Raw genomic sequence first — 24,062 nt, forward strand, 5'->3', positions numbered from 1 at the left:
GTTTTAGCACAAACACTTACTCCTACTTACATACACTCCTGGAAATGGAAAAAAGAACACATTGACACCGGTGTGTCAGACCCACCATACTTGCTCCGGACACTGCGAGAGGGCTGTACAAGCAATGATCACACGCACGGCACAGCGGACACACCAGGAACCGCGGTGTTGGCCGTCGAATGGCGCTAGCTGCGCAGCATTTGTGCACCGCCGCCGTCAGTGTCAGCCAGTTTGCCGTGGCATACGGAGCTCCATCGCAGTCTTTAACACTGGTAGCATGCCGCGACAGCGTGGACGTGAACCGTATGTGCAGTTGACGGACTTTGAGCGAGGGCGTATAGTGGGCATGCGGGAGGCCAGGTGGACGTACCGCCGAATTGCTCAACACGTGGGGCGTGAGGTCTCCACAGTACATCGATGTTGTCGCCAGTGGTCGGCGGAAGGTGCACGTGCCCGTCGACCTGGGACCGGACCGCAGCGACGCACGGATGCACGCCAAGACCGTAGGATCCTACGCAGTGCCGTAGGGGACCGCACCGCCACTTCCCAGCAAATTAGGGACACTGTTGCTCCTGGGGTATCGGCGAGGACCATTCGCAACCGTCTCCATGAAGCTGGGCTACGGTCCCACACACCGTTAGGCCGTCTTCCGCTCACGCCCCAACATCGTGCAGCCCGCCTCCAGTGGTGTCGCGACAGGCGTGAATGGAGGGACGAATGGAGACGTGTCGTCTTCAGCGATGAGAGTCGCTTCTGCCTTGGTGCCAATGATGGTCGTATGCGTGTTTGTCGCTGTGCAGGTGAGCGCCACAATCAGGACTGCATACGACCGAGGCACACAGGGCCAACACCCGGCATCATGGTGTGGGGAGCGATCTCCTACACTGGCCGTACACCACTGGTGATCGTCGAGGGGACACTGAATAGTGCACGGTACATCCAAACCGTCATCGAACCCATCGTTCTACCATTCCTAGACCGGCAAGGGAACTCGCTGTTCCAACAGGACAATGCACGTCCGCATGTATCCCGTGCCACCCAACGTGCTCTAGAAGGTGTAAGTCAACTATCCTGGCCAGCAAGATCTTCGGATCTGTCCCCCATTGAGCATGTTTGGGACTGGATGAAGCGTCGTCTCACGCGGTCTGCACGTACAGCACGAACGCTGGTCCAACTGAGGCGCCAGGTGGAAATGGCATGACAAGCCGTTCCACAGGACTACATCCAGCATCTCTACGATCGTCTCCATGGGAGAATAGCAGCCTGCATTGCTGCGAAAGGTGGATATACACCGTACAAGTGCCGACATTGTGCATGCTCTGTTGCCTGTGTCTATGTGTCTGTGGTTCTGTCAGTGTGATCATGTGATGTATGTGACCCCAGGAATGTGTCAATAAAGTTTCCCCTTCCTGGGACAATGAATTCACAGTGTTCTTATTTCAATTTCGAGGAGTGTATTAAGTGCCCAGTATATCAATATGTTCCCTATCATGCTGTAAACACATTTCCATATGACTCCATGTTCTTCTTGACATACTTTTGAGCATGTCCGGTGCTGTAGTGCGAAATACATCCCCAAGTTTTTAGTTTGTGACTAAATGACGGCAGATAAATGCGCCGTAATGACTCCCCACAACGAGTAGTCGGGTGTGGTGAGATCGGGACTTCTTGGTGGTCATTTCAAGGGAGCTGGTGTTGCTGGTGAAACCACAACCTGTCCGCCGTCCTGGAGAAGTGTACATTTAGGAACTCGCACACTGTAAGAACGTAGTATGGACACGGTCCGTCTCGTTGCAACCGTATGCGTTCTGTGAGGCTCCTTTGCTCAAGGTGGTATTTTAACTATGATTGTGAGATATATAAATAATTTGCGCCATCCACCGAAGCAGATGATATGATATCTTCGCTGCCCGTATCATTGCGTGAGGCGAGTCGTTTCTGTCTCGACTGTGTGAAGAGAATTCTCTTTGGCCCGAACGACAATATTTCTAGCACGTGAGCTGCGATGAATGGCACATTCATCTGAAAAATAAACTCGCCACGGTTCGCTGCGCTTGGAAACCGAGCTAACAAAGCACGGCATGCTAAAACGCGCTCATTCAGGTCCGTATGCGATAACTCGTTTGACATCGTTCGTAAAGGTCTGACCTTATGCTCTTTTTTATGTGATCTCGCATTGTTTTCCTCGGTGTACTGAGCTCTAAAGCACGTTTACGTATGAACTTCATAGGAGATTGTTCAAACTAAGCAGAGACTCCGGCACATTTTTCTCCTCGTGGCTTCATTTTTCCATTCAGCGGCCTGTCTTCAACACTGCCAAAAGCAAAAGCACGTCTTTCCCAATCCATGAGTGCTGCCCATTGCAGTGGAGCCTTATTAAATCTTTCCTGGAATGCTCCCATAATCTGTCTCATTGTCTACCCTGTGTGTTGTCGTTCGTGGTCCCACACACTTGTCACCAAGAGCTGCTCAATAGTGTACCTAAGAACGCTCACATCTGGCATGTCTACAAATTAAAACTCGACTGCGACTGCGTAAACATGTAAACATGAAATCCAAAAGTTGATTCCAAAAACTGGTAAGAAGTAACATAGGTACCAACCCGCATAATAACATTTGATACTTAGGGGTTGTAGGAGAACAGGGAATTATCGCTCACCCTAAATATTTATCTTGTCCTACAGCAAGTCGGAAATTCACCAGACCCAAGAATTGTGGGTTTGCTAAATTCCATTACGTGTGCCAAGACTACCTAACATTTACGTGTTTTTAAATGTGAACGTACACTGAAAAGTCAAAGAAACGGGTCAAGCTGCCTAATAACGGGTAGGGCCGCCGCGAGCACGCAGAATTGCCGCAACACGACGTGGCATGGACTTGACTAATGTCTGAAGTAGTGCTGGAGGGAACTGACACCATGAATCCTGCAGGACTGTCCATAAATCCGTAAGAGTACGACGAGGAGGGCGGGGGGGAGATCTCTTCTGAACAGCAAGTTGCAAGGCATCCCAGATATGCTCAATAATGTTTATGTCTGGGGAGCTTGGTGGCCAGCGGAAGTGTTTAAACTCAGAAGAATGTTCCTGGAGCCACTGTGTAGCAATTCTGGACGTGTGGGGTGTCACACAGTCCTGCTGGAATTGCTCAAGTACGTCGGAATGGACAATGGGCATGAATGGATGCAGGTGATCAGACAGGATGCTTACGTATGTGTCACCTGTCAAGTCGCATGTAGAAGTATCAGTGGTCCCATATGACTCCAAATGCTAACATGCAGGATCGAAGGATTCATGAAATTGTCTCCATACCCGTACGCGTCCATCCGCTCGATAAAATTTGAAACGAGACTCGTCCGGGCAGACAACATATTCCCAGTCGTCAACAGTCAAATGTCGATGATGACGGGTCCAGGTGAGGCGTAAAGCTTTGTCGTCCAGTCATCAGGGGTACACGGTTGGGCCTTCGCCTCCGAAAGCCCATATCGATGATGTTTCGTTGAATGGTTCGCACGCTGACACTTGTTGATGGCCCAGCACTGAAGTCTTCAGCAATTTGCGGAAGGGTTGCACTTCCGTCACGTTGAAAGATTGTCTTAAGTCATCCTTGGTCCCGTTCTTGCAGGATCTTTTTCCGGTCGCAGCGATGTCGGAGATCTGATGTTTTACCGAATTCCTTATATTCACGTTAGACCCATGAAATGGTCGTACGGGAAAATCCCGACATCATCGCTACCTCGGAGATGCTGTGTCCCATCGCTCGTGCGCCGACTGTAACACCACGTTCAAATTCACTTAAATCTTAATAAGCTGCCATTGTAGCAGCAGTAACCAATGTAAGAACTACGCCAGACACTTGTATTTTATATAGGTGTTGCCGACCGCAGCGCCCTATTCTGTCTGTTTACGTATCTCTGTTTTTGAATGCGCATGCCTACACCAGTTTCTTCGGCCTTCAGTGTATTTGATTAATTCCAATTCTGTGTCTGTCAATGGTCTTTATTTTTCCTCCTGTCCAGTTCAGTATTTAAGTCATTTATCAAATGCTGTTGGTTTTGAACAGTACATCTCATTTACGTCCGATAAACCAACAGCCCCAAAGCCAGCCAAACGGCAGATCTACGAAGAGTCTTCAGACATCGAGACAGAATGCACAGCTGAGTGCGAGCCCCTACGAACAGTTTGTCGTTACGGGACTATACAACCTCCTGTTAGGAGATGTGGCAGTGTTGCTGACGACATAGCGGTTTTCAGAGACAATTTGCTGAGAACACTCTTACGTTATCATCTGAACCATTCGTTGTTTAAAAGTGCTTTAGAAGCTACATGTTGCCCTACTGAAAAAAATGGAAAACATCTTCAGATGCATGAAATGCAGCAAGCCATTTTACCTTCAACACTGTCCTAAGAGGTGGAAAATTTGTCGAAATAAAGAATAAACTGTTTTCGGCATGAGCATTCACTACTATCACTTAACAGTCTCTTGGCTATTTTTTTAATTTAAAATAATTTTCTTACAGCTTGTTTGCTGTATGTTGGCATTACAGTGACTTTACAGAATTTGAATGAAATGAACATCTGTCACAATGACCCACGTGCGCTTTTGATGTAACTGTTTCGTAGCTATTACGGTGTTAGGATTGACGCTGGGAGCATATGATGCATCCTGTGATTATTTGCGACTTAGACAACTTATATGAATAATTAGATGTATAAAATCGATCTTTTACCTTTATGTAAGCTCTAGGTATCAAGTAAAAGTAAAATTAATCAAACGGAATTATTTGTCGATGTTTCTTTGATTGTCACATGAAGAGAAGAGTCTTCTGTAATATCTCACGTAACCCATGTACTACCTATAAGGTTAAGAACCTCGTTAGCAGTTAGCACCCTTTTTCTGCAAGCCTATTCCTTTGCACACTTGAGTCTAGAATAGCGAATGAGAGATTATACCCTGTCACAATTAAGCCCAAGGTCAGATGATAGCAGTTTACAAAAATTTTAATATTCAATACTCAAGCAAAGAAATTTCGAATGTGAATAATTATCATCTTCCTTCACTATTGGTAATTTGATCACAACGAATTTCCTTATTTATTTTTACCTGATTGGCTTTTTCAGTTTGATCACGTTTTCTCATTTGCGTCTTCGTAGCAATTACATTCATTTACAGCAACAATTAGTGAGTGTATTATCTATAAGTGCTTATGAACAGTGTGCTTGAACTGATGGAGGTATTACCATTGGACACATTATGAAAGGACTTCAAGTAATGTTTCGTAGGGATGAACTAATAACTAGTCGGTGTGAAATAAATAGTTCTGAATGACAATATTCAGATCCTTACATTCTATTTTGATCAAAAGAGTAGCCTTCTCAGAACGGGTGCGTCATCACGCTTATGTCAGTTAGTCGTCCGACTGGCGCATTGTACGGGTTGTGGAGCTTCCAGTAACCTTTCTCCGAGAACAGAAGCGCTGCAGCTGTTGTATAACCGGTAGTCATGTTTCTCTCAACCACGGTGCGTCATTGACTCTTTCTTCAGCTTGCTCATCCATCACTGCCGCCGCCGCTAGATTTTCATTCACGGATCGGCTCCCGGATTTTTCTCATCTTTCGGTCGACTGTAGAACATATAATATCTGATCGAAAGTACGCAGACACCTGTACGTTATACGTATTCGACTACTAGCTGTCACGAGAGGTGGGCCAGACAGTGTAAAGGGAGGCGTGGAGTGTTGTGTTGTCAGCAGAGATGCAGTAGCAGCAGCAGAATGGGTCTGTCAGCGGAGTTCGATTGTGGACTAGTCAATAGATATCGCCTGAGTAACAGATCGATTAGGGACATTTCAATCTTTCTAAAGCTGCGCAAGTCGACTGTCGGTAACAGAGGGTGGAGCGCGGTAAATTGCTGATTCAGGAATGAAATAAAAACATAATTAACACTTACAAGCCGGCCGGAGTGGCCGTGCGGTTCTAGGCGCTACAATATGGAGCCGAGGGACCGCTACGATCGCAGGTTCGAATCCTGCATCAGGCATGGATGTGTGTGATGTCCTTAGGTTAGTTACGTTTAATTAGTTCTAAGTTCTAGGCGACTGATGACCTCAGAAGCTAAGTCGCATAGTGCTCAAAGCCATTTGAACCATTTTTGAACACTTACAAACTAACATTTTTACTTTTCTCATATTGAACAATAAAGCAAGTTTCTACACTCTTGCTCATAAATTAAGGGTAATGCTGATACATGGTGAAACAACGCTCTGGTTGGCGGTTTGCGGGTTTAAATCACCTCGGGGTATGACCATGCGGTGGGTTTCACCTGTGGTCGTCGCACGGTGGCGCAGTCAGCAGTCCACACATGCAGAGGTATGTTGTGCATGTCACAGTACGGTGCAATGAGCAAGTGTGCAGACGTTTTCAGACGTGCTAGTGGTGACTGTGTGTTGAAAATGGCTCAAAGAACACATATTGATGACGTTATGTGGGGTTGAATACTAGGGCGACTGGAGGCTGGTCAAACACAGCAGGTCGTAGCACAGGCCCTCCATGTGCCACAAAGTGTGGTCTCAAGATTATGGCAACGATTCCAGCAGACAGGAAACTTGTCCAGGCGCTACAGTACGGGACTTCCACAGTGCACAACACCACAAGAAGACCGATATCTCACCATCAGTGCCCGCAGACGGCCACAGAGTACTGCAGGTAGCCTTGCTCGGGACCTTACCGCAGCCACTGGAACAGTTGTCTCCAGACACACAGTCTACAAGCGACTGAACAGACATGGTTTATTCGCCCGGAGACCTGCAAGGTGCATTCCATTGATCCCTGGTCACAGGAGAGCCCGTAAAGCCTGGTGTCAAGAACACAGTACATGGTCATTGGAACATTGGACCCAGGTTACGTTCACGGACGAGTCCAGGTATAGTCTGAATAGTGATTCTCGCCGGGTTTTCATCTAGCGTGAACCAGGAATCAGATACCAACCCCTTAATGTCCTTGAAAGGGACCTGTATGGAGGTGGTGGTTTGATAGTGTGGGGTGGTATTATGATTGGTGAACGTAAGCCCCTGCATGTCTTTGACAGAGGATCTGTAACAGGTCGGGTGTATCGGGACGTCAATTTTCACCAGTATGTCCACCTTTTCAGGGGTGCAATGGGTCCCACCTTCCTCCTGATGGATGATAAAGCACGGCCCCACCGAGCTGCCATCATGGAGGAGTACCTTGAAACAGAAGATATGACGCGAATGGAGTGGCCTGCCTGTTCTCCAGACGTAAACCCCATCGAACACGTCTGGGATGCTCTCGGTCGACGTATCGCTGCACGTCTTCAAACCCCTACGACACTTCACGAGCTCTGACAGGCACTGGCGCAAGAATGGGAGGCTATACACCAGCAGCTGCTCGACCACCTGATCCAGAGTATGCCAAACCGTTGTGCGGCCTGTGTACGTGCGCATGGTGATCATATCCCACATTGATGTCGAGGTACATGCGCAGGAAACAGTGCCGTTTTGTAGCACACCTGTTTCGGGACGGTTTTCTCAACTTATCACCAATACCGTGAACTTACAGATCTGTGTCGTGTGTGTTCCCTATATCCCTATGCTATTAGTGCCACTTTTGTGTGTGGCACCACATTCTGTAATTATACTTAATTTATGAGCATGAGTGTAATTATATGGTTTAAACCGTATATCTGAAAATAGCCTGCTGCAGTCGTTTTCTGAAATTATCAAGCACTCTTTCAAGCTTGACTTCTGGTATTCTTGCAACGTCAGCCTCAATATTGTTCTGCAGGCCTTCCAGGATGTTGGGACAGCTCCAGTGCATCTTTGATTTCAGGTAACCCCAAAGAAAAAAATCGCTTGGTGCTAAAGACGGTGTTCGAGCGGGCAAGTTGAGATCCCCCATGCGAGAGATAAGCCTTCCAGGAAACGTTTGCCTCAAAAAATTCATGGTAACGCCCGCTGCGTGTGCAGTGGCACCGTCTTGTTGAAACCAGATATCCTGTAATTGTATTGCCTCGAAAGTCCGCTGGAAAAACTCTTCCAGCATAGTTAAGTAACGATCCGAATTCACAGTTACAGCACGACGATTTTCCTGGAAAAAGTAAGGGCCAATGATGCCTTCTCGTGATATGGCGCACCATACAGTGACGCGATCTGCGTGCAGGGATCTCTGGTGAATTTGCCTGGGGTTCGTGTCGCTCCAGTACCGCAAATTCTCTTTGTTTACACGCCCACTGAGATGAAAATGTGCCTAACCATAAAAGAGCACATTTGCGTCACGCGGTATGGTTGCAAGCATGTCTTCACAAGATGTTCGTCGTGTTAGATAATCCCGTACTGGCAATTGCTAGGTCACATACATTTTATAATGGTGAAAATTCAGTTCATTATGAAGAATCCGGTGGAGAGAACCTCTTGAAATGCCAAGAGCAAGTGCGTGTTACCGAGCTGATTGTTTCCGATATTGTAGTATTGCTGTTCTAACACATTCGAGATTTTATGGTGTTGTAACGCTTCTCTGAGATCCTCTTCATACAAATGACACATCCCCTGTTGTTCTGAATGCATTTACCCAATTTAAAATTGATTGCCGTCCAGAAAAACGTCGGCGCAGGATTTTGCAAATCGTAAACGAAAAGCACGCTGTGTGGAAATTCGAGAAACACACTTCAATATAAAATGAGCGCTCCTCATGTGTCCACTGCATTATCGCAACTGACCAACAATTGAAAACAAACCTCTCGTTGGTCACTATGAACAACGCTCACTCCCTCCTCTATTCGACCAACAGTACCACTACAACGTGAATTCTAAAAAAGCAATTTACCGCATTCCACCCTGCAGGGCTGTTGCGTGGAAACATGAACGACCAGGCACACTACATGTAATGAAGGGCAGGGACGGTCGAGCATTGGGGAGGGTGGTAGTAGTAGGGAGTTGGGGTTATGACTCCACTTTTGATATCAAATTGATATGCAAATTAATAAAAATTATCAATTAATCACACCCACCCCTACACACCTCCACCCACGCCCGCCCCTCGACCTCGTCCACCCCCACCCCAGGATGAAGTCAAGTGTTTTCTCAGCTACATGTGTGACGAGTAATTTTTTTTTTCAGCAGTCGGATTACACTTGCCAATTAGTACAACTGGGAACCCATGGAGGGAACACGATGTTTTTTTGGGGGACAACCATTGAGAAATGACATCTGAAGCTGACCACAGAGGGATTCTACAACCCACAACATACATTTCACGTAAGGACCACGCTACTTAAAAACACGATCATAACGCCTGTCACCATCACCCTGCATAAAAAGCGGTCTTGAGTCTAGAAGCACACACGGTCGCTGATAGTGTTACACTTTCAGGCAGAAATGCTGTCCGAAAAGCTGTCAGCAATTTGGAATCAAGTCTATCCACTCAACCACATATTTGCGTTGGATGCTGTAGACACATCTTTTAATGATTACAGCCACTGGTGAATCATATTCGTGACACTCTCGTATCTCGAAGCGAATCACATTTCTTTTTTTTTAATCTGTCTACTAAGGATCCCATAGACCAAGAACGCAAACACTGTTTTTAGACAGTCCCTCTGCATCTTGTAACTGCTCCTAAGTCTCTGCCCCACCCTCCTGACCTCTCTGCAACTTAGCCCATATGATTACCCAGTTTAAGTCTGACCTATACGGAAGTCGGAGAGCGCTACATCTAAGACCTTCTGCATCCTGTGGGGAAACAGGGCGATCTGAGTTAATGTGACAGGAGCGCGTTTTGACCACTCAGTGGAAATGGGAACACGTTGTCATAGCTCTGCCAACTATGTACAGTGTGTAAGGTCAGCACCAAACGAAGCTTTTCCCTGCAACCCGTGATAGTAGGAGAGATAGTATGTGCAGTTACGTTGGTGTTTCTTGTTGGGAAAATTAGGAAGATGGGATGGAGCAAGGATGAAGATTTTGCGACACATCTCCAAACTACATACTGGTAGTCCGAAGGAGATCTGTGTCTCTCAGGGTACATTCATATCTATCACCCAAGCATATGTCGCGATCCTGTTAAATATACAGGTATTGGTTCATTGGAGCAGGTGTTTCGTGATCGAAGTGACTTCCACAGTCGCTAAAGTTTCATCAGCTGTACTCTAGGATGACCATATCCAGCAGACTATCAATCGCTCAAAAGGGTTCCTGTATTGCTCCTTCATAAGCAGTTTAATATTTTTTTTCGGTTGTAACACATCCAATCAGTGTACACCGCCATACACTTTGTTTTTTCTACCTTGACTTAGAGACCCATGTCAGCTGCTGCTAAACCAACATTAACATGCTTCGATCCTCTGGCTTTCACAGAAAACTGAACATCACATGGCATAAACTGTACATCTACTACACCACAGGCTGGTAGAAATAAAACACAGATGCAATGTTTCTCATCGACAAAAATGTGGAAACTGGAAGAGTTTGCAGTATTGTAGAGCAGTTCCAACAACTATTCGAAGGTGATTACCTGTACAGTTAATCTCATCTTCCCATCGAAACGGTAGTGGACGTCTCGGTGCTCCATTTCGGAAAGCATAGGATGTTCATTTTGCAGTAATGTACATGATTACTGTTCCAGTGTTGACGATCGCCGGAAGGTGCTGTTCCCAAAACGCGTGAGGTAGCACAAAGAAAAAGAAGTACTCTTATCTTATTGGTGAAAAAAATAAAAAAAATAAAAGTAAAACATGTGTCGGGTATCGCATCATATGTAAATAGGACGAATCTCTAGCAATGAGGAATACTTCCGAACAAATATGTTAAGGTGATGACCTCTACATTTAATTCCATGTTCCACAGCGACGAGTAGCAGATATTCAGTGTTCTGTCAATGTTCCCTCCATCTCGACGGGGTAGTGTCAGTCATTTATTACGTCGTAATCAACGGCATACCCAGTGGATGGTTGGGACTGGAAAGATGCTATTAATATGGAGTGATACATACCACAGTTGATAGCGAGATCAATTTTAGCAATTTTACCCAAAAGTTGGAGAGAGCAATATCCACCATATTCTGCAACCTGTTTAGAAACAGAGTGAACTAAGTTAATGCTATAGGAGATTGTTTCGACCACTTGGTGGAAGTGGGAACATGTTGTCGTTGCTCCGCCACCCATGTACTATGCGTAAGGTCAGCGTCAAATGAAGCCTGCTCCTGCAACACTGTGTCAGTACGAACAGTTATGGTGGTGCTTTTTGCTGGGAAAATAAGGAAGACTCAATATTGAAGCAGATCTGTGTCCCTCAGGATCAATTCACGTCTATCACCCAAACATTCTATCATTGTTATTCTGTACCATCCAGCAGAGAAAAATTACCAACTATAAAAGCTCCCTTAATTTCATCCAACAGATTTTTACCACATCTCTCTCTTCCAATATATCAGAAAAGAATGCCTTCTACATGCCGGATCAAACATATGTGGCGATCCTATTAAATATTAAGGGCCGGCCGGAGTGGCCGTGCGGTTCTAGGCGCTACAGTCTGGAACCGAGCGACCGCTACGGTCGCAGGTTCGAATCCTGCCTCGGGCATGGATGTGTGTGATGTCCTTGGGTTAGTTTGGTTTAATTAGTTCTAAGTTCTAGGCGACTGATGACCTCAGAAGTTAAGTCGCATAGTGCTCAGAGCCATTTGAGCCAAATATTAAGGTATTTATCCATTGGAGCAGGTGGCCAGTGATCGACGTCGCTTACAAAGACCGATGTAAAGTTTCATCGCCTGTGCTGTGTGAGAACCTTCTCCTACATGTTATCAGTGCAGGAGAGGGGCCCTGTTTCGTTGTTTGATACACCACCTTTTCTGATGTTACACGCTTTGTACACTGACATACATTTTTTTCCTCCACTACTTCAACGTCTGTGTCAGATTGTAAACTCACATTAACACGTTTGATCCATTGACTCCCCCAGGAAATTAGACATCGTACAGTGTAAATCACATTATGTGGTAATCAACAGTGTACCTGGACTGTTGGGATGGAAAAGACACCGTCAGTGTACTGTAATAATAAGCATCATAGTTGATAATGCAATCAGTTTTAGTAAGAAGGTGTCGGTAAGAGAGACCATAAACACATGGACTCCTAAGGCTATAATGTTCTGACTTAAAACACGCTATAATGTTAGATCGTTGCGATTTCCGACCTATTAGTCGTATGGAATGCAACGCTGTTACTATCCCAATGTAAGAAATATATTTCCAGCGCATGACATACATTCTCCTTGCAGGTTCCTCTACGATAAAGTATGGCGACAAACTGTAAAATGAAAAACTACTGCCGGCCGAAGTGGCCGTGCGGTTCTAGGCGCTACAGTCTGGAACCGCGTGATCGCTACGGTCGCAGGTTCGAATCCTGCCTCGGGAATGGATGTATGTGATGTCCTTAGGTTAGTTAGGTTTAAGTAGTTCTAAGTTCTAGGGGACTGATGACCACAGCAGTTAAGTCCCATAGTGCTCAGAGCCATTTGAAAAACTACTTCCTTAAAACATAGATTCCTTGTGATACACGTACAATATAGCTTTTCAGAGGTGTGTAGCCCCCACTGTTCACATCCGATCACGGTTCAGAAATTATACTATGCCCGCATCAGTCCTGTATAAAATGATCGTTAATAACGGAAAATGCCTCTTACAAAGAAAGGGACAATCGCATAGCAGCGGTGTTTGACCTGTGAAATTAAACGTCATTCCGCCACTAACTCCGTAAACAGGACATCTGTCAAGAAGATGTATACACGGATATTGTAGTACCTCACAAACAGCTGTCGCTAACTTAGAATCACGGTAGTTATGAAACTGAAGACTCGATATTATGCCCAAGATGCGGCAGCGGAATGGAGTATGTTGCATAAATCTTCGTTCGTCTAGAGGAATATGTCGAAACAGGATGGAAGTCCTCTGATGACGGAGGGGTTTGCTGTTAACGATCGCAAGTACACCAATAAGGATTTTAGTGAAAGAACTGGTGCATCCCAGGATTTGGCAAATCACTCACCATTTACTGCACACGACTTAATTTATTCATAAAAGATTTTATAATTAAAACAAGGAATGTAGTTTGCTGAAAATATAAGAGTTCTTTAAACTCAAACAAAGTTTGAAATTTTGAAACAACAATTCACAATATAACAATAATTTAATTTAAAAGAACTTCAAAATTTATTTGGATGACCTTAACAACAAAGCCTCAGAGGGCAAAAGATCAGTAAGTAACACTTCATTTCACGTGAACCAATTAATAATAGTTCTAGCAGTTGACAAAGGGTCGAACGAATAATGATAATTCCCAAAATTTATTTAGGACATATAACAACCGCAAGGGGCGCAATCATACTAATAATAATACGCCTGTTGAAGTAACAATGTGATGATAATAACGGGCAAGAACTCGTTCCATGGAGACCAATGGATCACGACCTCAGCCTATGAAAATAATTTGGGACAATATGTGATAATCGCTATTAGCTGGGGCAAGAGACACCAGTACCGTTAGTGAACGCCTCGGGCGAAATTCGTCATGCTCACCACCAGTTTTACGAAAGTATTAACATACGAACGTTTTTTATTTTACGAATATAAAAATACAACAGCAGTAAAAAAATGTGGCAATCTCAGTATACAACCCAAAGGAATGGTAATTTACAAAATTAAAATCCTTTTCTTGAGCACACAATTTAGTGACCGTTTGGAGAGCACAAGCTATAAAAGCAAACACTCCAAAATTGTGTTAAAGACTCTGATGTGTAGTACAAAACAAATAAAGCTTATCTTGTATACGAATTCTGTGCACGGAGTGGACTCCGATAACATCGTCGCACACAACGGTAGACACCGTTAATGCCGCGATAGCCCGACCGCTCGACAGCCGGCGGAAGGACAAACAGTGTACCGCTAGACTACGGGCGTGCGAAACAAGGATCACAAGCTCCAACCAGGGTCGCATACTCATGCTCCCGCACAGCAAAACAAGGTCCACAGGTAATCAAGTTTAGCGTAGACACCTGGAGTACAGAGCATACACTTAGTAAATATTAAATTGCGGAGACCCCAATCGCGTACACACAAAATCAAATTGACGCAACTAAGCCCAGAGCATACCAGTGCGGTGAGACAATTTCAGCTGAGAGTACCAGGTATAAATTACAAACACATGGGAGGGGGACTACAGTAAAATTAAGTGAACAACCCAAGGAAATTTAAATCTTAAAACGCTTGGGTCAAAACCATAGCCAATAATAATTCTGTCTTACAGTCATTGTTTATCCTGTGCAGAGGCAACGCCCGAACTCCCCGGAAAATATCTGGGGGAATAACAAAGCTTTCGAATACGACCCCTGCTCGGCAATATACAGTGCTGCCTGGAATAGACTAAATGCCTGTACTGAGAGAGTGTAAAACATCACTAGCTCTAGAAGATCACAGATGTCCAAGATAACAATGTCAGAGAAACAACTCAAAACTCTGGTGCGGATAACTTAAATTACTATTCAGCTCCACTCCGAACTTAAGAGATTGTAAAGCACCCGCGCAATATATCATGAATATGAATTCAGAGCTTAGGAGCAAACAGCAAACTGCACTTAAATCAATGTCAGGGTGAACACACCTGCAGATATAGAGGCCAGAAAACATGTTCAAATAAAACGACGTAAGCACAGGTAAATCACATTAAAATAATTCCAAGTGTCCACACTGACAGCATAAACTCTCCAACTGGCGGGAATCTGACCCAAGTCCATTTAAGAACAGCCGCCAACGGTTCCCAAGCGCGTGGGCTCTCCGGCTAATCCACAACACACCGCAAATACTGCGGACGCCGGCCAAATCGACGGCCAATCGTTGAGACACTTGCTAGGCTCGTACTGCCCTCACCTCCCACCAGCGACCCCTTTACTTTTCGCAAGAGCGCGCCACCTTGCGCTCGAGTCGCAACAGCCGACCATAGAGCAAAACAGAAGGTGAGGGTCGATATCCAGAGAGCCACCACGGCCCAGTATACAGTGTGTTCAATTTAAATGAAGGCATTGAAAACCACACATCGGACCAAAAACAATTATAATTCCAATTCGTTTGCCTTAGAGGAGGAGATCTAACGATACCACACTCGACCACCCATCCCACTCATGCGTGGGTGGCGGGAGAGGAACTTTGATATCTACATACGTTTTTCTGAAGCATTTTCTTCGTTTCGCCACAGATGGCGCTGTAATCGGAGGAATAGAAGTGGGTACAAAGTCGTAATTTACATACTACTCAGCTGCCCTAGAATATCCAATGGCACATGAGACCCCCACCTCCATGCTGCGAGTTCTGGACAGACCAATATTTCATAACTTCTAATTGCCAACCCCATTCCCCACTTTGTACTCCTCTGACATATCGAATAGGGGACTATTCGAAGCTTCAGTGTGGCCGTGTAGCGAACTACGACGTATGACAACAGGCAATACGCTGCGAACGGAGCTCGCGTAACGTGCAAACGTAGAACGGACAGCGACTCCAAACATTACAATACTCGCGCAGTGTTTATAGTCTGCACACCTGCCTATCATTTAGACAACAGATTTGCAAGTGCACGATGAATGTTGCAACCACAGAAGAAAAGACTGAAATCATCCTGGTTTACGGAGAATGCAGGAGAAACGTGGAGGCTCCTGTTGCCTTGTAAGCCGAGCGCCCTCTGTCGCTGTTTTACAAAACTGTGAACGCCTTTATGTCTGATGGCAGCGTACAGACGGGCAAAAGGAAACGACGCAAACGTGTGTATAAGCAGTTACACCGCGATTCTGGTATGTACGTAGGTAGTGTTGCCAAACTACTGCATCGTCAAAGTATAATCCATACGACATGTCACAGCACAAGAACTTCATGGCACCAATTTCCATAAACAGGTGGTCTTTTGTGAATGAGCCGGCCGGTGTGGACGTGCGGTTCTAGGCGTTTCAGTCTGGAACCGCGTGACCGCTACGGTCGCAGGTTCGATTCCTGCCTCGGGCATGGATGTGTGTGATGTCCTTAGGTTAGTTACGTTCAATTAGTTCTAAGTTCTAGGCGACTGATGACCACAGAAGTTAAGTCGCATAGTGCTCAGAGCCATTTGAATCACTTTTGTGAATGGACACGTCAACAAATGCAGACGACCCCACGTTACGTCGAGTCTACATTGACAAATCGCGGTTGCGTAAAGCAGCGTAAAATGCATTACTGGAGTTGAGACAATCGCCACTGGTTGCGGCAAGTTGACCATCAAGGTCCATGGTCGGTTAACGTATGGTGTGGCACCACGGGGAACAAACTCATCGGTCTGTATTTTATCGACGGCACGTTGAATGGACGCAAATACTGAACGTTTTTGGAACAGGAAGTACCAATACTACTGTAGGATGTTAAACTGGACGTTCGACAACGAATGTTGCCCAGCGCTTTACGCAATTGCAGCACGGGAGGTATTAGACATTGTTTACACTGGTCGGTGGACCGGCAGAGATGGCCCTACTAATAGGCTCGCTACGTCGCCGAATTTGACGTCGCTCGATTTCTTTCTGTGGAGATATTTAAGAGATAAGGTGTACCATCAAGTGCCAACATGTCGTGAAGACATGGTCAACCGCATCAGAAATGCCTGTGCTCACATTCCCGCAGAGATGCCTCTGTCCTATGTACGGACATTTGAAAAGCGGTTCACTAAGAGTAATGAAGTTGGGGCTAATACATTTGAACATTTACTCTCATTGGAAAAGTAGAGTAGCGTTCACCTATAGCCACGGCCACAGTCATGCGTGGAATAGTCCCTTGTTCGATATGTCCGAGGAATACAACGTTGCGAATGGGATTTCCAATGGCCTGTCCTACCCTCGCAGCACGGAGGTGGGGTCCCGCTTGACACTGGATGTTCGAGAGCCATTGAGTGGCATGTCGTAAATTAAGAATGTGTATCTATTTCTACACTCCTGGAAATTGAAATAAGAACACCGTGAATTCATTGTCCCAGGAAGGGGAAACTTTATTGACACATTCCTGGGGTCAGATACATCACATGATCACACTGACAGAACCACAGGCACATAGACACAGGCAACAGAGCATGCACAATGTCGGCACTAGTACAGTGTATATCCACCTTTCGCAGCAATGCAGGCTGCTATTCTCCCATGGAGACGATCGTAGAGATGCTGGATGTAGTCCTGTGGAACGGCTTGCCATGCCATTTCCACCTGGCGCCTCAGTTGGACCAGCGTTCGTGCTGGACGTGCAGACCGCGTGAGACGACGCTTCATCCAGTCCCAAACATGCTCAATGGGGGACAGATCCGGAGATCTTGCTGGCCAGGGTAGTTGACTTACACCTTCTAGAGCACGTTGGGTGGCACGGGATACATGCGGACGTGCATTGTCCTGTTGGAACAGCAAGTTCCCTTGCCGGTCTAGGAATGGTAGAACGATGGGTTCGATGACGGTTTGGATGTACCGTGCACTATTCAGCGTCCCCTCGACGATTACCAGTGGTGTACGGCCAGTGTAGGAGATCGCTCCCCACACCATGATGCCGGGTGTTGGCCCTGTGTGCCTCGGTCGTATGCAGTCCTGATTGTGGCGCTCACCTGCACGGCGCCAAACACGCATACGACCATCATTGGCACCAAGGCAGAAGCGACTCTCATCGCTGAAGACGACACGTCTCCATTCGTCCCTCCATTCACGCCTGTCGTGACACCACTGGAGGCGGGCTGCACGATGTTGGGGCGTGAGCGGAACGGCCTAACGGTGTGCGGGACCGTAGCCCAGCTTCATGGAGACGGTTGCGAGTGGTCCTCGCCGATACCCCAGGAGCAACAGTGTCCCTAATTTGCTGGGAAGTGGCGGTGCGGTCCCCTACGGCACTGCGTAGGATCCTACGGTCTTGGCGTGCATCGCTGCGGTCCGGTCCCAGGTCGACGGGCACGTGCACCTTCCGCCGACCACTGGCGACAACATCGATGTACTGTGGAGACCTCACGCCCCACGTGTTGAGCAATTCGGCGGTACGTCCACCCGGCCTCCCGCATGCCCACTATACGCCCTCGCTCAAAGTCCGTCAACTGCACATACGGTTCACGTCCACGCTGTCGCGGCATGCTACCAGTGTTAAAGACTGCGATGGAGCTCCGTATGCCACGGCAAACTGGCTGACACTGACGGCGGCGGTGCACAAATGCTGTGCAGCTAGCGCCATTCGACGGCCAACACCGCGGTTCCTGGTGTGTCCGCTGTGCCGTGCGTGTGATCATTGCTTGTACAACCCTCTCACAGTGTCCGGAGCAAGTATGGTGGGTCTGACACACCGGTGTCAATGTGTTCTGTTTTCCATTTCCAGGATTGTATTCCTCCGGTTTCGGTGCCATCTGTGGCGAAACGAAGAATATGCTTCCGACAAAACGTATGTAGATTTTGCCATAGAATCGTAATCTGCAGTAGAAAATAGGGGTTCCTCTGAAGAGTTCCAAGTTGCCCCCCGCCCTCTACGCATGGCCCGGGGTGGCGAGTATAGTGTGGTGTCATTGGATGTCCTTGAACGCCCTGTATAATAACTGCGTTATATTATAATTACTGTTTCCTTGCTACGTTACAGTTTTTTGTTTTTCTCTATTTGTTACGCGTGAAGCAACTTTCTGTAGCCCAAGTTCTACGAGATTAAATTACTATTTGTTTCTACTTTCTATTTGTGATTTTAGTAGCGTACGCGTGCCGTCCTGAAGTCGTACTTAATTGGGCTGCGTACGTCAGAATGCATAAATAACAGATTAGCATCCGTAGGTATTTTGTGACACCTATCCAAGAGACAACGTTATTTAAGTCACAACATTTTGTAATAAAACCTGAGATTTATTGGATTTAAGCGTACAGCTAACGAGTGGCTCGCGTCGTACACAACAAAAAGAATGCAGGAACTTGAAACTGACTGTGTTCCGGTTTTGTCTGTTTAGTATGAGTAGTGTTGCCATCTGTCACGCTGTGTATTTCATTCGTCTTTTGTTTGTGTTGTGGTGTCTGTACGTACTTTAATATTCCTTTGTTTGTTACTTGAGTGTGTGTATGTGCTTGTGTGTGTGTGTGTTTTTTTTATTTTTTTAAGCAGAGGATATAAGAACGGAATGTATAGACACAATGAACTGAGCAACCCTTTTGAAATCAAAACTGTGATGCGATAAGTATATCTTTACTATCGAATCGTGCCATTATTCATATTTGCTTAATATGTACGGGAACTGGATATACATTCTCATATACAGTAGGGTATCCATGGGAATTTTGTGAGTACGCAAATTTGAACTCCACGTTGCGACGCAAATTTGAACTCCACGTTGCGACTTCCCCACTTTGAAGGCATGGAACTCGAAATTATGATAAATAGTATATAATACGAAGGGGAAAGACTCCTTTGTGTTCGTTTTTGTTTTCCATTAGTTTTAAGGATTTTTTTAAAATTTTGTACACAATACGATTACAGAACTTCAAAATATAGAAGATTTTACGCTTTTTGATACTATGTGGTAAGAGTACGAGTTGGTTTTATGATCTACCAGTTGGCGAAAGGGCTACATACAAGAGGCTATGCGAAAAACACTCTGATCGTGAATCACCTCCAACATATTTGAAGGTCTGACCTTGAGTCTTGTTTTTTGTTGTTGCACACTAAACCTGAATGAGAATTGAAGCTGCTTAAAATGAATGAGTAAACTTGTTGGGATCACTGCTATACGGAATATGAGAGTGACGTCTCCAGCTGCTGACTCTGTAAGAATAGTAGCTTTGGTAACAGTATTCCTCGTAATGTTAATTTGCAAACGGGTACCGCTACAAACTTTAGTATGGTTGACATCGCATGACAGCATTACAGGAGCGCCGACTTTAAGCCTCAAACTGTGTAGCGGAAAGCTAGCTCGATTCAGTGAATTTAGAAATTTTTGTGGATACTGAACGGTATCTTGAGAGGTGACTACAATATCGATTGATTTCGGATCATTCAGTGCTTGTGTAGTAGTATAATCGTAAGCGGATGAGTATTTAAATACAATTCAGCTAATGCACAGGTTTTTTTGCTAAACACCTTGACACTGTTGAGACTACATTCAAAAAATAGTTATTGAGTATACCTGGTACCCGTGAATTATCGTATACAAATTTCCGTTTAAAGAAAGAGAAATGTCACCTACCTTGTAGACGTTGTAAGCGTTTATTGTAGCGTCGAAACACGTGTAGAGGTCATTGAGCAGGTCGACGACCTGGAACGGCGTCGAGTAGGCGGATATGGTGGTGAAGCCCACGATGTCCGAGAAGTATATCGTCACCTCGCGGAAGTCCTCCGGGTCCACCGGCATGCCCAGCTTCAGCTTGTCCGCCACTGAGCTGCAAAACACCCACTCACTGTTAACCACACAGCATTTTCGGAATGGCTTCTGTACTCTAACAGCTTGGAAATCACTACATGTCACACAGGAGCCATCCCCGTCCAAAAGTTCAGATTTTTAGCAACTTTGAGGAACATTTACTCAAGGAGCTCCTCATTATCTTTAAAATTACAGAGTCGAATCGAGGAGTTTCGTCTTTGGGGGGAGTGAGGGCGGATTTTCGAAACTGTTAATCTAAACCTGGGATGCAAAGAATTTTTTTTTGTGGAAGAAACAGTGTAGTTTTTGGCGGGGAAGGGGAAGTTTTCTGTGGAGCCCCATAGCCAATCTCCCCGCCCTCTGGATTCGCCTCTACCTCAAGAGGATGAGTAGGTCTGCTTTTAGACCTTCTCACTCCAGTCAGTTTTTCAGTAGTTATGTTAACATGATGTCTCTTGTGCCGAAAACTCTGTAATGCTATAAACAGAACAACAGCTTCGCTAGTAGTACAGCAAGATCACATGTAGAGCAATGTCAGCACACCCATCCACTGAATGTAGGTTGGTTGGTTGATTTGGGGGAAGGGACCAAACATCGAGGTCGTCGGTCCCATTGGATTAGGAAAGGATGGGGAAGGTAGCCAGCCGTGGTCTTTCAAAGGAACCATAACGACATTTGTCTGAAGTGATTTAGGGAAATCAAGGAAAACTTAAATCAGGGTGGCCACACGTGGCTTTGAACCGTCGTCCTCCCGAATGGCAGTCCAGTGTGCTAACGACTGCGTCACCTCGCTCGGTCCCACCCACTGAAGATGCCTGAATAAAGAGGCAAAACACGTCTGGCAAAACAAATGATGCCTTCATTCAGTTGCATACAGAGGTTCCTAGCCGAAAAATCATCAATATAATAATAATAGATTGTCAGATCAACGTCGTTAAATATACAGAGGGGTCAAAAAAAAATGTATCCACTGTTTAAGAGTCCATAACTTGCAAACTAATTGACGAATTTGTCTCATTTTTGGTGAAAGTGTAGCTTAAAGTCCAACTTAAAGATATCACTGTAGGTGTTCGAAATGGTCACCATTAACATCCACACACAAACGATGCCGCCGAACTGCAGCACGAACTACTGACTGCAACGTGTTCAGTTGGATGTTTTCACTTGAATGTACGATGGATTCTCGACGTTCATCCAATGTGCGTGGCTTTTGTCGATAATCGACGTCCTTTAGTGTTCCCACAGGTAAAAGTCCAGAGGAGTTAGGTCTGGGGAACGTGGTGGATACTCCACAGCACCTCTACGGCCTATCCATCTTCCTGGTAGATTTTCGTGGAGATACGCCCTAACACGATTTTGGTAGTGGACTGGGGCACCATCTCGTTGAAAGTAAATTCTTTCGTCTCCATACAAGTCTCGGATGGCAGGTAAAATGGATGTCTGAAGCTTCTGAAGCTACACCTCACCGGTAACTGTGCCGTCAAAGAAGAATGGCCCAATCAAGCCCCGGTAAGACAACCCACACCACACATTTGCTCCTGGCAAATTCACGGCTTTGTCTACATGGACGTTCGGATTTTCGTCGGCCCAGTAGATGCATTTGTGGCGATTTACTGTACCATTGAGTTTGAACTGTGCCTCATGAGACCACACAATCATCTCTGCAAACTCTTCATCGTTGCGGACCATGTTAGTAAACCACTTGCAGTACTCCATTCTACGATCTAGGTCGTCCTTGATTATTGCAATCGTGGGATGTAGCACTTCCACTTTGTGTCTTCAAAATTCGCCGAATACTTGAGCGACTCACTCCAGTTTCAAGGGCACACTGTCTCACAGACTTCTGTGGTGAGCGAGTGAATTGTTGTAACACACGACGGGAGTTAGCTGGACTTGTTACTGTTACAGGTCGTCCAGATCGCTGTTTGTGTACATCTTTAACACAGCCTTCGCCTTCAAATTTGTCTCGAATGCGACAAATCGTTAAACGTGTCGGTGGCTCTGTTTCATACTCATTTCGCCATTGCCGTTGAACCTCATTACTGTTTTCGTACTTAAAATACCACGTCAAAACTGACTTCCTTTCATCGAATGTAAGCCTTGCGCCAGCCATGTTTGCTCGAGTAACTAGGTGCAACTAAGAACAAAACACTGAATATCTGGCGTTGTCATCTGACAAAACAAAACAACGCAGTACACCGCATGTGGCGATTGCCGGAACTACAAACTATTGCATTACCAAAGATGAGACAACGCCGTCAATAAATTTGCCAGTTGTGGGCTTTCAAACAGTGGATACATTTTTTTGGACCCCTCTGTATTATCCTGTTTTGCTTTCGAAGAGGTAATAGTCGGGAGCTGCTAGCAGAAATTGGAGATGGCGTTGTAACTGTTAGCGGCGTTTGTTTTCCAATCTATCGGTGTGATACGTCTTTTTTTAAAAGGAGCTAAATTGCTACAAAAAAGTTGTTCAAATGGCTCTGAGCACTATGGGACTTAACATCTGAGGTCATCAGTCCCCTAGAACTTAGAACTACTTAAACCTAACTAACCAAAGGACACACATTACACATATCCATGCCCGAGGCAGGATTCGAACCTGCGACAGTAGCAGTCGTGCGGTTTCGGACTGAAGCGCCTAGAACCGCTCGGCCACACTGGCCGGCTAAATTACTGCAGGGCATTTATTTGTGGCATAGGAGTGGCGACAATTTTGACGCTGTCTCGCTGGTTAGAACGAGGCTGGCGAGACTGTTCTCAGACTGACTTGATAGTGCAGCCGTGCAGAGGAGTTAAGCGGGCTCGCCGAGGAACGTTTGCCAGTGAATCTGGGGAGCGATACGTCGTGTAGTCTTGTCTCGCGTACCACACAGCGCACTCTCGTTCGGCCACGCTCACAGCCAGAATTGCTGCCGGTCGGACGTGGCCAAGCTTGCAAGGAAAGCGAGTACGCAACGCACACGCAGCCGACTGCGGTCGGCCGCCCCGTGCACTCAGCATTTTGCCGTGCGCCCGGGTTTCAGCATAGTGAGCCGCTGCGGCCCAAGTTGTATGGAGCCGCATGGGACAGCGAGGACGCTAGACTCACAGTGTGCGGCCGACCACTGACACGCTTCCAGCTACATAGACACTCTGCATATGATTATTTGTTTGTAGCTGCGTTTCTGCGAAATAGTCGTCGGATCATCATAGTTTTCGATACAGAAAAATTTATTGTGAAAACTAGATTACAAACCAGGCGTTGCCTGGCTACTCATTTTGCCAACTTTACGAAGTATGTCCACAAAGTAAGTTCCGTTTGGTTATATAAAACAAACGTGTACAGACAGAGAAAAAATATTTATTGTACAAAAATTTACAACTGTTAAACTACTTTTCTATATAGCTTCCGAAATTTTGTAGGCACTTGTCATAGTGTTGCACAAGTTTTTGTATGCCTTCTTCATAGAAGGTTGCCGCCTGTGTATTCAACCATGTGGTAACATGTTCTTTCAGCTCGTCATCATCGTTGAAGTGTTGACCACCACCGACAGATTTTAGGTGTAAGAAGAGCTGAAAGTCGCTAGGAGCGAGGTCCGGGCTGCACGGAGGATGATCAAACGCGTCCCAGTGAAATTCCCGTAAGAGTTGTTTGGTCAC

The 24,062-nt window shown here is 45.8% G+C and overlaps 1 protein-coding gene across 1 annotated transcript in view; it reads right to left on the reverse strand.

The window, feature by feature from the left end:
* Positions 1–24,062, reverse strand: part of LOC126456025 (retinal guanylyl cyclase 2) — a 337,992-nt gene that overhangs the window by 170,297 nt on the left and 143,633 nt on the right. Inside the window, 1 exon segment of the mRNA XM_050091780.1 lies at positions 20,250–20,442. Within this exon segment, the coding sequence (XP_049947737.1) occupies positions 20,250–20,442 (193 nt within the window).

This window comes from Schistocerca serialis, chromosome 2 (genome assembly GCF_023864345.2).
Source record: "Schistocerca serialis cubense isolate TAMUIC-IGC-003099 chromosome 2, iqSchSeri2.2, whole genome shotgun sequence".
Classification (NCBI taxonomy): Eukaryota; Metazoa; Arthropoda; class Insecta; order Orthoptera; family Acrididae; genus Schistocerca; species Schistocerca serialis.